At 51.2% G+C, this 16,525-nt stretch overlaps 1 protein-coding gene across 1 annotated transcript in view; it reads right to left on the reverse strand.

Moving 5' to 3' along the window:
- LOC130861610 (uncharacterized) overlaps nucleotides 1-16,525 on the reverse strand; it is a 169,693-nt gene that overhangs the window by 48,023 nt on the left and 105,145 nt on the right. Inside the window, exons 39-41 of the mRNA XM_057750656.1 lie at nucleotides 10,499-10,807; nucleotides 9,600-9,829; nucleotides 8,361-8,438 (exon numbers count right to left, since the gene is read on the reverse strand). Of these exons, the coding sequence (XP_057606639.1) occupies nucleotides 8,361-8,438; nucleotides 9,600-9,829; nucleotides 10,499-10,807 (617 nt within the window). The remainder of the gene's footprint in view (nucleotides 1-8,360; nucleotides 8,439-9,599; nucleotides 9,830-10,498; nucleotides 10,808-16,525) is intronic.

Genomic DNA, 16,525 nt, shown 5'->3' on the forward strand with positions numbered 1-16,525 from the left:
CAGGTCCAGCAGGACCCGGGCTGGGAGGGCCAAGGGGCCGGGCTGAGGCAGGCTGTGTGTGAGCAGCAAGTTCACGTCCTGCTGGGTCTACCATAGAGTGAGAGGACCCAAGACTCATGTGAGATACCACGTAGAGTTATTTGCACACCCGTGCTTATAGCAGCACTCGTCAAAACAGCCAAAGAGTGGAAGCAAACCAAGGGTCCATCGATGGACAAATGGGTGAATAAAATGGGGTCCATCCATACAATGCAATGATACTCAGCCTTTAACAGGAGGGAAATCAGCAGAGCTCAGGGGAGGGGAAAATGAGGCGTTCCTGTTTCATGGGGACAGAGTTTCAGTTTTGCAAGATGAAAAGAGTTCTGGAGATGGATGGTGGTGACGGTTGCACAATAAAGTGAATACACGTAATGCCATCAAACTGTGCACTCAAAAATGGTGAAGATGGTACATTTTGTTATGTGTATTATACCACAATAAAAACGTTTTTAAATAAAATAAAGACACGTGATTAATTAATAAAATAACATACAATAAGAAACTGGACATTGCCTACATGCTAACAGATAGGATGGGTAGATGAACTGTGACAGAGGCACAGCATGGAATACTCTACAGCAGTGAAAAAGGATAAGCAACACAGCCTGGGTGAATCCCACAAACCTAATGGCGAACAAAACAAGGCAGATGCAAAAGGAGCCCACTGTGTGCTTCCATGGACATGACGTTAAGGAAGTCGTATGAGCGGTGGCTCCTGGGGAGTAAGGAAGGGGAAGGGGCAGCTAAGGGACTTCTCCTGGGAAGCCCCATTCCTCTACTCACGGACCCTGACACTCTCAACTGCCAAGGTCCTCTCTGGAGCACGGGGTGGGGGGGGGGGTGTCCAAATGCTTCTCTTCGGGCCTTGGGAGCACATGCCCCCAGCACCCTTCCCAGGCCATCCCGGGTACCCCACCTGTCCGCACCCTCACCTGGGTGGTATTGAGGACGAGCAGCCCCCGTAGCACGTTGGCGTCCACGGTGACCAGCACCTGGGCGTCCACAGCCGTGGAGTTCACCATGATGTAGCCGGAGCTGTCCACTCGGCCTGGGACCCCCAGGGCCTGGAGGGGTTTAAAGAGATGGAAGCAGGGCTTCTTAACTAGGGTGGGGTCCCCAGTGGTTATCAGGGGTCCTACGACCCCTCTTGAACAGACCACAAAATGGGGTGTGAGTGAGCCCACACCATTCTCTCCAGGAGAGGGTTTGTGACTTTGATCAAGTTCTCAGAGCGCCTGAAAGTCCCACATCAATAGCCCTGCACTGTTCCATGAGCTTCCTCCGCCCCCTCCCACCTCCACAAACCACAAGGATCGCATCTTTATGCCCAAGAGAACCATGTCCTGAGTCAAGGGTCTTCCAACCACTGGCAACTGCGGAACGTGCCTCTCCCCAGCTCTCCTCCCCCATCCCCTCCGCCTCCCAAGGCACACAGAACCCAAACACCGGCTCCCAAGAGGCAGATGGGAGCCTGTCCGGGAAGCAGGCCGCAACGCTGGCCCATGCAAGCATCCCTCTCGGCTCCTCCTACCAGCACACCCCTGAGCGCATCGGCAATGCGGTTTCATCTAATCCTGATAGCAAAGGAAGTCTATGCACCCTGTTTATGACGATGAAACTGAAGCCCAGCGAGGAACAGTGATTTGCTCAAGGCCACCAGAGTCTGGCGCTTCCTGGCCTGACAGGTGGCCTTCCCAGCGCCCAGGTCAGCTGCCTGACTCTCCACCTGCCTGACACAGCGTTTGACCCCGTTAACCCTTCCCTCCTCTTGGAACCCTTTCCTCCCCAGCCTCAGGACCCCCTCTCCCTTGGGGATTCTCCTCCTCCTGCCCTGTTCTCCTTGGTACCCCGGGCCCTTCCTTCTCATCCCCCCAGCTTCGCAGCCTGAGTGCTTAGTCTCCACCCACCCCACGGCCATCTCAGCCAGTCTGTGGCTTTAAACGTGACCACCTAGACCTGGAGGCCTCCAGTACAGATCACAGCCGGCCACCTGACTCCAGAGCTGCCCTCAACAGCTCCACTTGGGCGTTTAAGAGCCCTGTCAAATTTAACACATCCAAAATGGGCCTGTGAGTCGGTGACACCGCCTCCCCAACCCTCCTCCTCCGCCTACCATTCTCCCCATCACGGGGAACAGCAGCCCCAACCCTCTCGTCACACAGGACAAAAGCACCGTCGCCACCCCGTTCTCCTCTTTCTCTCACACCCACATCCAACTTCTATCCAATCCTCTGTGATGGATCCTGAATCCGAGTGTGCTCCCACCCCATGGCCTTTTTATAAAACAGGAGTCAGCAAACAATGGCCCACCGGCCACGGCCAGCCCACTGGCCGTTGTAAATAAAGCTTTCTTGGAACACAGTCACGCCCACGCAGTGCATATCGTCTATAGAGCTTTGTACTATAACAGCAGCACTGATCAGTTACCACGGAATGACCTGCAAAGCCAAAGATATTTACTATACGAACTTTTATAGAAACGGTTTACGGACCCCAGTCCTAGAGAATGCCCTTCCGTCTCCGGCCCTGCCTCAGGGCCTTTGCACTGACCATGCTTAGAATATGCTTTCCCCAGACACCCACAATGCCATTCCCTCCTCTCCTTCAAGTCTGTGCTCAAATGTCATCCTGTCTTTGGGGCCAATCTTGACCAACGTATAAAATTAAATATCTGCCGTGTTTCTCATGCCCCCTTCTTTCCCACTTTCCCTCTCTCCTTGGCCCTCACCACTGTGTAATACACTCCAAAGTTCAGTGATTTATCCTGGGGGTTGCCAGTCTGCCCAGGCAGGCATTCACCTCTGCTTTGTTTACTGCTGTATGTCCAGGGCACAGAGGAGATTCTCAATAAGTATCTGAGGAGTCCATTCCTCATCTGAGAGGTTCACCTGATCACTCTCGTTTTGGCAGTGATCACAAAGGAGGCCCCTGCCCTGCCCCCTGGAGACCTTGGAGTCCACCCCTCCGGCTCACCCTGGCACACCTACCTGCAGGGCCTCGCAGGAGCTCTCGGCCAGCACCTGCCACTGCAGCCGGTGGTCCAGCTGCAACTCGCCGCTGCCCTGAAGCTCGCAAGCCCCCGCGTGCAGCTCCAGGCCCAGCGGGTGCCCAGCCTCCCACCCGAGCTGGACTGTCAGCGAGTTCTCTGGGGGAAGGGCTCGCAGTGCAGGCAGCGTGTGCATCAGTTTTGCTTGGAGCGTGGCCTTGGATGGGTGCGTGGCCACCACCAACGTCAGGGAGGCAGTGTGGCCAGCTGCTACGAGGACCCCTGATGCTTCTGCTTCCCCACCCGAGGCCTGCAGGGAGCCGCTGAGCTGCATCCCTGCTGGGACGCCCAGGCCCTGCAGGACCAGAGAGGGGGTGTCAGAGGCTGGTCCCACAACAGGAGGGACCCTGATTCTCCATCTTCTACCGTCTTACTCCTCTCCAGTCCCACCGTCCACCAACTTGTGCCCCTCCCCCATTATAGTAACGACAAAACTGCAGCATCAATCATAATACACAATTATCCATCATAGAACACCTAGTGCATGCAGAGCCTCATGCTAAGTGCTTCACAAGAATGTTCTCTTTTTATCCTATTCGATGGCTCTGAGATGGGTAGCTACTATCCCCATATTACAGATGGGAAAACTGAGGCTCAAAGAGGCAAAGTAACTGCCCAGAGGCATACAGCTAAGAAATAGCAGAGCCAAGGTTTGAACCTGATCTGTCTTCAGTTTGTGCTCTGAATCTATGCTGTCCAATGGAATGGTCACTAACCACATGGGGCTGGTTCCATTTGAATTAAAATGAAGTAAAAGTAAGAATTCAGTTTCTCTGTAGCACTAGTGAGCTCATTTTAAGCACTCAGTAACTATGGCTGGCAGCTACTGTCCTGGACAGCAAAGAACAGTACATCTCCATCATCATAGAAAGTTCTAGTGGGCAGGCCTGCTTTATCCCGTGATGCTCTACTCTCTTGTGGCCCAATCCTGTGTTGACCTGATTACACTGACAGAGAATCTGCGGGTGCCCGGCCCTATGCTCAGGGATGCCAAGTGGACCAGACCCTGTCCCTGCACTCAGGAAGCTCGGTCAGGAGACATGCGAGGGGCCTGTCCCACTCAGACGTGGGCGCCAGTCCTGTCTCCTGACCCAGACTCCAGCGTCCCCCTTTCCTGAGAGTCACAGAGTCCCCTCCCCCAAACATCACAGGACAATCCTCAGACCATCTCTTGGCTCAGAGAAAACCCAGCCTGTGGTTTTTAACAGGTTGTGAAACCAAAATGTGACTGTTCGCCACTGTCAGCTGAGGACAGCTTCCCTCATTCCCTTCCTGTTCTCAGAATCTTACTAAAAAGACAACTCTTGTAATTTCTGAATCTGTGGCCCTATAGTTTCACAGCACTGCGTGCCTCTAATCTCTCCCAGCCTCAATTTCCTCTTCTGCCAAATGGGGACACAGATTTAGCGATGAGAGGAACCAAGTACCAGACAGAGCTTTTGGGAAATAGTAGCTGGGGTCTTGGGAAGCCCCTGGAGTGGGGTGCCAGCTGGGCTCGGGCCTCATGCTGACAGGGGCTCTGGAAGCTCTCTCTCCGGTCACCTCACCAGCCCGCCACACACACCTCCAGCAGCGGGCAGCCCGGCTCGGTGGCCAGTGTCCACGCGCTCCGGCTCCCGGTGTGCCGCTCCAGTGCGCCCTGCAGCCGGCATGGCCCCATCTGGAGGGCCAGGACGCCACGGGCGGCGGGGCCAGGAGGCCCAGCAGGGGCAGGGTGTAGGACAGGCACCCTGGGACCGAGGTCTGGGGCCCACAGATGCAGGCCAGCTGCAGCTGGGCGTCTCCACAGTCACTTTGGAGGCCCGCAGCCAGGTTGAACTGACAAGGGCCCCAGCTCAGGCTGCCCTCAGAGTGCAGGGCCCGTGGGATTACCGTGGCCTGGAATATGGGGAAAGCGGCTGGACTTAGGGGCAGCTCCGGAAGCCGAGGTGGGAGAGCTGGAGACGGGCCTGGGTGGGAAGAGGGCAGTGGTGGCCCCGCAGCCTGAAATCTATCAGCACCTCCCTCTGCAAGGTGACCGATATCAAGGGTACCCCATCAAGAGACGGGGGCTCAAGTTCTGGCTCCACCACCGACTCGCTCTTTCCAAACCTGCGACCTCAGCTCACCCATGTCTAAAACGGGAGGTGGTCATAGCATCATAAGTTGCTGGGAGATGGAAGTTAATACTCGTGACTTGTGAGCCCAGAGCCAGGCACTCCAAAAGCGCTGGCTGTTGGAAATGGATCACTGACATCAACGTTCATTGGCTGGAGGGCAGAGACCTTAAGCAACTCGCTCCACTGGGGCCGAAGACACACCCCACGTGGGGGCACTGGCCCAAGATGGGAAAGAGAGGCCCCCCCACCTCTCTGGGCCCAGTGCATCACTGGGGATGAGGGGTACAAGCAGCCCCTTCCCCCCCAGGGTGAGGGCTGAAGGAGCCTCCGAGGGCGCTCAGCACGTGTGCCCTAAGAAACACCGGGTGCCACTCTGTACTCTTCTCATCCTCACTCCTGGACCCTTAATCCCAGGACATGTGAGGACAGAACCAACCTGAGCCCCAGAATGGAAGGGAACCAGTGTCTCAGGAGGGTCCGTTGTAAAAGGGGAGAAAATTAAGTTCTGGTCCCGTTTTGAGCTCAAAGCTTTGTAGTCAACAAGTCCCCCAATTCAAGTGACAACAGCAAAAAAAGACGAACGTTTCTCATGCTGAGTGCAGAGCTGGGCATACAGTAGGCAGTTAATAACTTGTGGGGAGGTAGGAGCCCGCACTGACCATGGGGCAGGGGCTTACCTCCAGCAGGGGGCAGCGATTCACCAGGGCCAGGGTCCAGTTGTGTGTGGTGCTGGCCTCTGTCCTGACGTCCCCATGGGCACTCAGGGTGCAGGGACCCAGGACCACCTCCAGCTGGGCCCTGGGGAGTTGGTCTCCCCCAACAGACACTCGGATGTGGTTGTCGGGAGGCACCCCCAGTGCCTGAAGTGCAGGCCATGCGTGCTCGAGGCTGGTGTCCAGGCAGGCATGGTGGCCGCAGGCTGTGTGGACGTGGGCCCGAGCAAAGCTCTCCCCAGAAGATACCTGAGCGCTGGCCCCAAAGGCATGGACCAGGACGGAGCCATTCAAGATCAGTGCAGCTGGATTCTGCCACCAAGAAAGGCAAGGTGAGGCCAAGCAGGTGTCCCTACAACACCCCCCCAAGTGTGTCCACCCTGTGCTTGGCCACAGGGGGTCAAGGGCGTCTCCACCCCCCGGGGGCATCCACCACCCCCCTTAACAGGTGACACTCCTGCGAAGCACTTCTCTCTGAAGAGCTGAAACCGGCCTCCCAGGGAGTCAAGAAATTCGACCGTTCAGCACACTTTAGGGTCCCTGTTGCCTACTCCCCCGTGAGGTCTCTGGTACCTCCTCCCGTTCCCTCCTCTCTTCACCACGATGGAGCCTCAGGCCTCTCAGCCTCTCTGGTCTGGACACGTCCCTCTTAATGCCCCAAATGGAAGTCACCGTGCCTCCAGGTGGTGTATTCTCAGGGCTGCGGGGTCCTTGGGCATCTGTGCCCCCGTGAGAGAACCACAAGCTGCTCTCAGCCCCTGCCTGTCACCCAGCGCTGGGTGGTGTGGGACAGTGTCACCGACGGCATGGCGAACCCACGCATCACACCCACCCAGCTAAACGGAGGCCACAAAGGAGCCACAGAGCTGGGAGTGCTGCCCCTGGGGCCCAGGGCATGGGTTCTCCTGCTTGGATGTCACTGGCTTGCTCCAGGAGTAAGGGATGCCCAATTTCCAGCCCTTTCCGGCTCTTGGAGGGAAGGGCCATCCGTTCACAGCTCCTGTCCTAACCCTCCTGCACAGTTAGTCTTTGCAGCAATCACCCCCCGCCCCAGCCCTGAGTCTTGCTCGTACATGTAGCTACTAACTCCACGTGACCCCTCAGTCTTAAGTTTCCTCTGTGGGGAGGCAGCCCCAGCTGTCGAGCCCATGAAGACCCTTTCAATCCTGATCCTCAATTCTCTCGGCCAACCCTCCTGCCATTCAGGCCACTGTGGGACCTTCAGAAGGTGACTTCACCTCTCCGAGCCTCAGTTTCCATGCCAGTAAAATGAGATCATGATTCCCTGGTAGCTGAAAGTAGGGCAACTGAGCTGCCACCTGCCCTGCGTCGGCCCATTTTATGTTCGACAGCTTAAGGTTGGTGTTGCCACATGCAGTTTACTAATGATGAGACTGAGGCTCAGAGAGGTTAAGGCCTGACTGAAAGTCACACAGCAGGTGAGTGGCAGGTCTGGGCAGGAAGCTGTGTTGGTCTGATTTTCTGGTCCTTGGGTCTCCCTGTATTGGGTGGAGCCGCTACCACTGCGCAAGCTGGAGGGATGAAAGCATTTCACCTTTTGTGCTCACAGAGGTGAAGTTGGCAGAAACAGTCCTCCCTGAGGAGGCCATGTTCCCTCCATCTGAACAACCAGGCAGCGAGCCCGCAGCATCAGCTCCCAGGGCCCCCAGGCAGTGCCCCAGGCCGGACACCCTTCAGCACCCACTCAGCACCTCCAGGCTCCTGTCTCCCTAGGCCCCAAGCAGGTCCTCAGGAGTGGCCTCAGGGGCAGAAAAACCGCTGTCCTTCTCCCCCCATGGTGGCCTCTAGGGTATGCTCACGGCTGGCCCCCCACAGCCAGCTGGGCTGAGAGCTCAGCCGAGCCAACCTACAACCCGCTGCCCACCCAGCTGCCCACAGGGCGGCACTGACAAGGTCCAGTTCACCTACAGCTCTTGGTTCAGGAGCCACAGGGCCCACTGGAGATCAGGGAGTCCAGGTTCTGTGCTCAGGCCTCCCAGCCATCCTTTGCCTTCAAAGGAGAGGGCTTTCCGTCCACCTGTGCCCTGGCCCCGGAGAGCTCAGCGCTACCTAAGCTGCGCAGTGCCCCAGCCCAGGCAGCATGTGCGCCTGTGAGCTCCACGGTCTGTCTCCCTCGAAAGGCCCAGATATACCTGTCACCAGCCCAGCCCCCTGTGGCAGAGGCTGGCTTGGAACACTTAGATGCTGGGTCAATGTCTACGTGTGCTTAGAGAAGGGACCACCCATCTGCTGTCAGGTTGGGCTGGGCCACATGTCACTGGTGACATGGAGGACATGGAGGAGGGCACCGTGTGGGTTGGCCTGGCAGTGGCCACAGACCCTAGACCATCCAGCAGGCAGCCCGTGGTGCTCAGGCCATGCCTGCCCCCTGTCCCTTCCCATCCCCGAAGGCAGACCACCATCTCACCACTGCCCTGCCTGTCATAGAGACCCCCGTACCTCGAGAGGCCAGCTGGTGATGTTCCCTCGGCAGAGCCCTGACAGCTGGGAAGACAAGGTGTCTCCACTGCAGTTGACCTAGGGAGACCCGCGGGGTGGGGAGGGGGCTTGAGTAGGCATGAGGTGTCTTCCCCCGACCTTGACCCCAGACAGAGTACTGAGATCTAGTTTGACCCCGTCTCCCTTTGTGATGGCCTTCCTGGGAATAGAACCCCCAAAGAGAGGTTTGTGCTGACCTAAGTGCTAACCCACAGCATTGTCAAAAATAGAAGTAACCAGAGCTCACATCTCACAGGGCCTGTGTGCCAGGTTCTAATGGGTTCCTAATCTGATCCTCAAGGGAACCACGAGAGGCAGGGATTATTAACAGTTCCATTTTGCAGATGAGAACACTGAGGCACAGAGAGAGTAAGCAACTGCCCTGAAGTCACACAGTCAGTAAGTGATGAAGCATCCTGTCTTCAGGCCTCACACCTTGCTCACTCACCCTGACAGTTGCACACTTTGGATGGTTTAGCCACACCTGTGCTGGACACAGAGGTGGCTTCCTGCTTTTTGTTCTTGACAACAATGCAAAAGACAACTGTGTGTGTGTTTCCTTGTGTAGTGTTCCAGGTTTCTCCAGGGGAGGTACCCAGAACACGAGGTGAAGGGCGAGAGTCTCAGCAGTTTTCATTTTACCAGATAGACTCAGTGTGGCTCCAAGGGGGCTGCCTCGATTACACTTCCATGTATGAGAGCAGAGGAGGGAGCGTTGACAGGAGGACAGGAGGGCAAGTGGACAAAAGAGGAGTAGGCAGAGTTGGGGAGGAAGGAGGGTGGGTGGATGGATGGGAGGGGAGGGTGGGAGGAAAGGAGAAAGAATGGATGGGAAGAAGGGAGGACGGGAAATTTGGTGAGAGGCTGGGAGGGAAGGTGGGAGGGGCTGGGGCGGTAGGAGGGGCCAGCTGATGGGAGCTGGAAGGTGACTAGAGAAGCTGTAGAGGCAGTGGGCCCCACCCGCATGGGGACCTCGGGTCACTCCCCTGGAGCCTCAAGAGGCCGTGGTGCAGCCCCAGGGCCAGCCCCCGGCGGCCGCCCGCTCCTCTCCCCTCCAGGGCTACATGAAGCGGCTTGCCGTCCACGCTCACCGCCAGCCCAGCTGCCAGACTAGGTCCCACGCTCTGGGCAGAAGCCAAGCCATGGGTGTCCCTCGGACCCACCGCCCCCACATGGCCTGGGCCCAGCCCCCTCACCCACCTGCACGTGCCCGCGGCCGTCCACGGAGAAGGGGAGGCCCCAGCGCCCGAGGCCAGGCACTGTGTGGCTGAGGCTGGCACGGAGCCGGCTGCCGCGGGCGCTGGCGGCTGGGCCCTCCAGGCCAAGGGCGGCATCCAGCTGACTCCCCGCACGACGCAGCATCACACGCAGGGAGAGGTTGGAAGCCATATGGGTGTGTAACAGGAGCATCTCTGCCTCGCTGGGGAGTCCTGGGGACGAGAGGACCACGGAGACGGTACGCTCCACGGGAGCCAGAATGGGGTCTCTGGCGGCCCCGCTTCTCTCTGGAGGGTCCCCCGAGCCCTGAGGCAGACTCACCCCCCCAGCTCTCACCTCATACCTCACGGCCACACCTAGCAAGTGATAGGCCCCGAGTCCCCTTTGGATTCCCACCTCCCGGAAGACACGGATGGGCTCTCAGAAAGCACCAGGGGAACCGGGGTCTGATCCCGTGCTCTTCTCTTGTTGCTGTATCTCTGGGTCCCTCTCAAAGGTGCTGTGGAAATGTCCGCAAGAAGCTAGAGCTGGGGGTGTCTGAGCTGTTTCCTAACTGCAGTGCCGGGACCATCCTAGAGGCCCTGCTAGACCAGGCTTCCAAGGTAGAGAAGCTGGACTGGAGGTGGGGAGGCCTGGGGGAGGGGCAGGTGGCAGGGCTGTCTGCCCCCCAGTTTGGAGGTGTGTCTGTACTGGGTAGCAACTGGTGTTCTGGCTGAATAACAGCCCACCGAAGACAGAGGCACTGGGAGAAGCCAGTGGCAGTGTGGGGGAAATAGAGCTGAAGGTGGATTTGGGGACTGAGAGCTCCTTTAACTCCCTTGGCTTCAGGCCTTGGGAGTCTTTGGGGGAGGAAACCGTTGGGCCCTATCCACCCCTCCTACCTGCCTCACTCAAGGTGTGGATGTTGTGACTCAGTCTGCCCGAAAGATGGTCATGCCCAGGGCCCCAGGTGCAGACCCCACCCAGAGCCAGGCTGGCCGTGTCAGCACGGAAGCTGGCCTGGCCCTCAAGGCTCCCCGTCTGGGCCTGCAGCCGCCCCCTCAGCTGGAGCTCTCCCGGGAAGGCCCGGCTGCCGTTTTGGGCAAGGAAGCAGGTCACACTGTGCACACTGGTGCTGTTCCCCGCCTTCTCATGTTTGTCCCGCAAGATGAATCCCAGCACAGCAGAGTCGGCAGTGACCTTGATGGTACCTGCAGAGGATGGGAGAGGACCCGTACAAAGAAGAGGGTCAGCCCAGGGTACTGGACTGCTTTGGGAAGGAAGGAAAAGAATCCTGGGGCAGGAAGTTCCTAGATCCTTGATGTAATTCTAACTCCTATCTGGGAAATGGACCAGATTAAACCAGCCCACCCCCCTCCCCCCACCCCTACCCCAGGATGCTCCAAGGACAAAGCAAGCTAATTCACAAATAAAAGAGCTTTGGCAAAAAAGGAGCAAGCCTGATAAGGCATGTCTGTTAATACCAGTGCTGAATCCTGCTCAGGAGATTAATAGATCACAGTAATGGAATGGCCCCATTTTACAGACAACAAAACTGAGACCCAGAAAGCCTCAAGGGGTCCAACCTGGAATTCTAGAGAGAGAAAATTGCTCAGAGGTCTCTTCCACTCTCCTGGAGAAAAAGATTCCACACCCTTGAGCTAGTCCCATGCCCATACATAACATGCATTAGGGAAATTCTTGCTCTTATCAGAACCATTTATGTCTGCTGACTACACTGGGCTCTAGTAGGGCCTTGACGTGGTCCAAGTGCCCTTATACCTCTCTCCTTTCATTCAAGGTTTGACTCTGGGGTCACCACCTCCCAGAAGCCTTCCCTGGCTTTTCTGCACCCCCCAGGCTGGGCTAGACACCATTGCTCTGTGCTTCCAGACATAGAGCTCTTGCTAACCTCTATCACAGAGTGCAGAGCACTTTCCGTACAGACAGAACTTTCTCGCAGAATCTTGTCATCATCTTTTTACAAATTCCTTACATTGTAGGGCCCTATGTCATCATGTCCTACAAAATGTTAACTAGTGTGAAATAATGTACGTGGAACAGTGTGGAATTCAGGAATAGACCCATATACAAATAAGGAATAATTTTTGACAAAAGTGCAAAGGTCACTAACTGGGAAAAGGGTAGTCTTTTTAATAAATGTGATGAATTGATTAATCTACATGTAAAAAAAACTACCATGAACTTTACCCAACCATATACACAAATTAATTCAAAATTAACCACAGAAGAAAAGGGAATCTTCCTACACTGTTGGTGAGAATGTATGCTGGTACAGCCGCTATGGAGAACAGTATAGAAGTTCTTAAAAAACCTAAAAATAGAGTTACCATATGATCCAGCAATTCCACTCCTGGGCATATATTCAGGAAAGAAGAAAACTCTAATCCCCCCAGTGTTCATAGCGGCACTACTGGCAATAGCCAAGTCATGGAGGAACCTAAGTGTCCATCAATAGATGAATGGATAAAGAAGTCGTGGTATATACATACAACTGAATATTACTCAGTCATAAAAAGGAATGAAATATGCCATTGCAACAGCATGGATGGACCTGGAGATTATCCACATTATATTAAGTGAAGTAAGTCAGACAGAGAAAGACAAATAATATTGCTTATTTGTGGGGAAAAAAAATGTTGAACTTATTTACAAACAGAAACAGACTCATAGACTTAGAGAACAAAGATCTTATGGTTACCAAGGGGGAGGGTAGAGGTGAGGGGTAGACTGGGAGTTTGGAACTGACATGTACGCACTACTAGATTTAAAATAGATAACAAACTGGACCTACTGTATTGCACAGAGAACTCTGCTCAATATTCTGTAATGACCTAAGTGAGAAAAGAATTTGAAAAAAAATAGATACATGTATATGCATACCTGAATCACTTTGCTGTACACCTGAAACTAACACAACATTGTTAATTGACTATGTTCCAATATAAAATAAAAATTAAAAAAAGAAAAGATACATGCACCCCAATATTCATAGCAATATTATTTACAATAGCCAAGACACGGAAGAAACCTAAGTGTCCATCAACAGATGAATGGATAAAGATAAGGTACATATATACAATGGAATATTACTCAGCCATAAAAAAAGAATAAAATATGCCATTGCAGCAACATGGATGGACCTCGAGATTATCATACTAAGTGAAGTAAATCAGAGAAAGACAAATATCATATGACATCACTTATATGTGGAATCTAAAATATGACACAAATGAACTTATTTACAAAACAAAAACAGACACACAGACATAGAAAACAAACTTATGGTTACCAAAGGGGAAATGGTGGAGAATGGATAAATTAGGAATTTGGGATTAACAGATGCACACTACTGTACATAAAAGAGATAAACAACAAGGTCCTACTATATAGCACAGGGAGCTATATTCAGTATCTTATAATAACCTATAATGGAAGACATTCTGAAAAAGAAAAAAAATATATGTACATATATATAACAATCATTTTGCTATACGCTTGAAACTAACAACATTGTAAATCAACTGTACTTCAATAATAAGTAAATAAATAAATAAAATTAACCACAGACCTAAATTTAAAACCTAATATCATAACACTTCTAGAAAAAAAATATGAGAGAAAAATTTGTGGCTTCAGGTTAGGCAAATATTTCTTATACGACATCAAAAGCATGATTCATAAAAGAAAAAAAGATAAATCAGACTTTATCAAAATTTAAAAGCTCCACTTTTCAAAATACACCATTAAAAAAATTAACACAAGCCACAGATCAGGAGAAGATATTTTCAAAACACATATCTGATAAAGGACTTGTATAAATGATTCCCAAATTCAATAATAAAAAACAAGCAACTTGATTTTTTTTAATGGGCAAAAGGTCTGAATAGACACTTTACCAAAAAAGATTTACAAGCAGCAAATAAGCTGATAAAAAGATGTTCAACAAAATTAGTTATTAGGGAAATGCAAATTAAAACCAAAATGAGATACAACTATAAAAACAATTAGAATGATAAAAACAGAAACAAAAACAAAAAAACCCCAAAGCCAAAAACTGACAGTACTAATTGCTAGCAAAGATGCAGAGCAACTAGAATTCTCACACATCGCTGGTGGAAATGGAAAATGGTACTGTTACTCTGGAAACAGTCTGGCAGTTTCCTGTAAACATATACGTGCCATACAATGCAGCAATCACACTCCTAGGTATTCACCCAAGAGAAATGAAACCATATGTTCCCACAAAAACCTATAGACCAATGATTATTGAAGCGTTATTCATAACTGGAAAATACTGGAAACAACTCAAATATCCTTCAACTGTGGATGGATAAACCACAGTATAACCATACAATAGAATATTACTCACTGATAAAAAGGGGAAAAAACTACTGAAACATACAACTTGGATGAATCTCAACCACATCATGTTGGGCAAAAGATGCTACACTCAAAGTTTACATACTATATGATTCCATTCATGTGACATCCTAGAATAGCCCATCTATAGGGACAGGTGACATCTCAGTGGTTGCCAGGGATGGGGTGGGTTGATGGAACTGTTCTGTATCAAGACTGTTGGTGGGTACACAACTCTATGAATTTCTCAAAACATAAAGGGTTTTCCCCATATGTAAATTATACCCCAAGAAATTATATGTCAATAATTGCCTTCAAAAATAAAGCAATGTGTTGGACTTCCCCAGTGACACAGTGGTTAAGAATCCGCCTGCCAATGCAGGGGACATGGGTTTGATCCCTGGTCCAGAAAGATAACACATGCCTCGGAGTAACTAAGCCCGTGCGCACAACTACTGAGCCTGCGCTCTAAAGCCCGCGAGCCACAACTACTGAGTCCGCATGCTGCAATTACTGAGCCCACATGCTGCAACTATTGCAGCCTGCGCACCTAGAGCCTGTGCTCCGCAACAAGAGAAGCCACTGCACCAAGAAGACTGTGCACCACAACAAAGAGTAGCCCCTGCTCACCACAACTAGGGAAAGCCTGCGCACAGCAACAAAGACCCAACGCAGCCAAAAAAAAGAAAAAAAGCAATGTGTGTTAAGAGATCAGCGTGAGGGTCTGTTAGTTATCAGCTACAAATGATAAATTTAAGAAAGATGAAGGGGAGACCATCAGTGTAATTCAAAGTAAACTTGAGAACAGTACCCTGCTGTCACATTTTTTACTTGATTGTGTTTAAATTTTTTTAAACTTATGTCATTTGATCTTTAGACAGGTATTTTATTACGCAATTTGATTATGCCACAACTTAACCAATTAGAAATTAGGAAGGAGCTGCTGCATAACACAGGGAGATCAACTCAATGATGGGTGATGACTTAGAGGGCTGGGACAGGGAGGGTGGGAGGGAGTCGCGGGAGGGAGGGGATATGGGGATATATGCATAAATACAGCTGATTCACTTCATTGTACAGCAAAAACTGGTACAACGGGTGTAAAGCAATTATATTCCAATAAAGAGCTTAAAAAAAAAAGAAAGTAGGAGCATCGGTGTTAACAGCTGCTAATATTACTATAACATTAAAGAACGATACTATTCCCTCAAGGCTGGTGGAGAAGCAGAGCCTTCAGATTCTGAGACACTGGGCCCTGGATAGATGTCCAGCTAGGAGGCTATGGTCAAGGATGCTTGGGCAAAAGATCCCTTTTTGTGTAATCTGACTTTTGGAACCTTGTTAATGTTTCACATAATCAAAAAATAAATACACAAAATCAATAAAGATAGAGGAAACCTGAAAACAGAATACAAACAGAAACCAGTGAACCAACTGTATTTCAAACGATTAACAGCATCACATGGGGTGGGTGGGAGATTAACCTCCACTAATGTTTAAACACCAAGTGTTTGAATTTACACCCTCAGGCTAAAGACAAGAAGAACTCTAAACAAATGCTGAATTCTAGTTAAAAGGGTTTACTTTCTGAAAGGTATAGGTTAGTAATTCTGACTCCTTTCTATGTTATCCAAGGGCTGAACAAATAACTAAATATATTGTGGATAATTGGAGCCAGGTTTCTCACTGTTGAAGAAGGGAATAAGAAATATGAAAAGGGGGAAGAAATAGAATGAGCTTTTTGATAATGGATTAGAACTACAAACGAATGGTTGTAAACATATATCCGTAGATAGATAAATACAGGTGTGTGTGTATGTATGTACACATACACCTATTTTCTTGGTCTGTCCACTGAGAGGGGCTAGAAAGACTGATACTTCAGTAGGAATAAACACACCTAGAAACCAAATCTTAGTTTCTAAATACCATTTCGCGCAAAAAGGAAGCAGGAATCCTTGGGAAAATGGCTTATTCCATAACAAGGAAAACATAACATGAGACTGAAACATCTTTTTGGTCATAAAGGAAGTAAGTGGTCAGGGAATGATAGGGACATGTCAAAAGGACACAGGAGGAGTTCTATTTCCATTAATGGTGGGGACACTTAAACGGACTAACCCTACCAAAGTAACAACTGTACACTCTGGACGAAGTATATGAAACAATTACCTGAAGTGGCTGCGAGTGACCTCGAACCCACAGACAACGGAGGGGAGCTAACACTTGGAGGAAAGGACCAGCAGTAGTTGAGCTGCATGTTTTTATTCTTTTTGGTGTCATGTAGGGTGAGCAAAACTCGGACAGAAATCTGTGGTCTTACCAATGAAAGACTCAGAGAACAGAGTTCAAGGTGACAACAGTAAATGGAAAGTGAAGTGGGAAATTCCAGAAGGAGCCACATGGGGGAATCCCAAATCCTACCTATAAACTCTGTCCAAAGCTAATCCTTGAGCTTCACCAGGGTGGGGCAGACTCAAAGTAGACCAGCTAAGATAAAAGAGCTGAAAATTATTTCCACTGCAGCCCACCACAGGAAAGACAGA

This window comes from Hippopotamus amphibius, chromosome 9 (genome assembly GCF_030028045.1).
Source record: "Hippopotamus amphibius kiboko isolate mHipAmp2 chromosome 9, mHipAmp2.hap2, whole genome shotgun sequence".
Taxonomy (NCBI): domain Eukaryota; kingdom Metazoa; phylum Chordata; class Mammalia; order Artiodactyla; family Hippopotamidae; genus Hippopotamus; species Hippopotamus amphibius.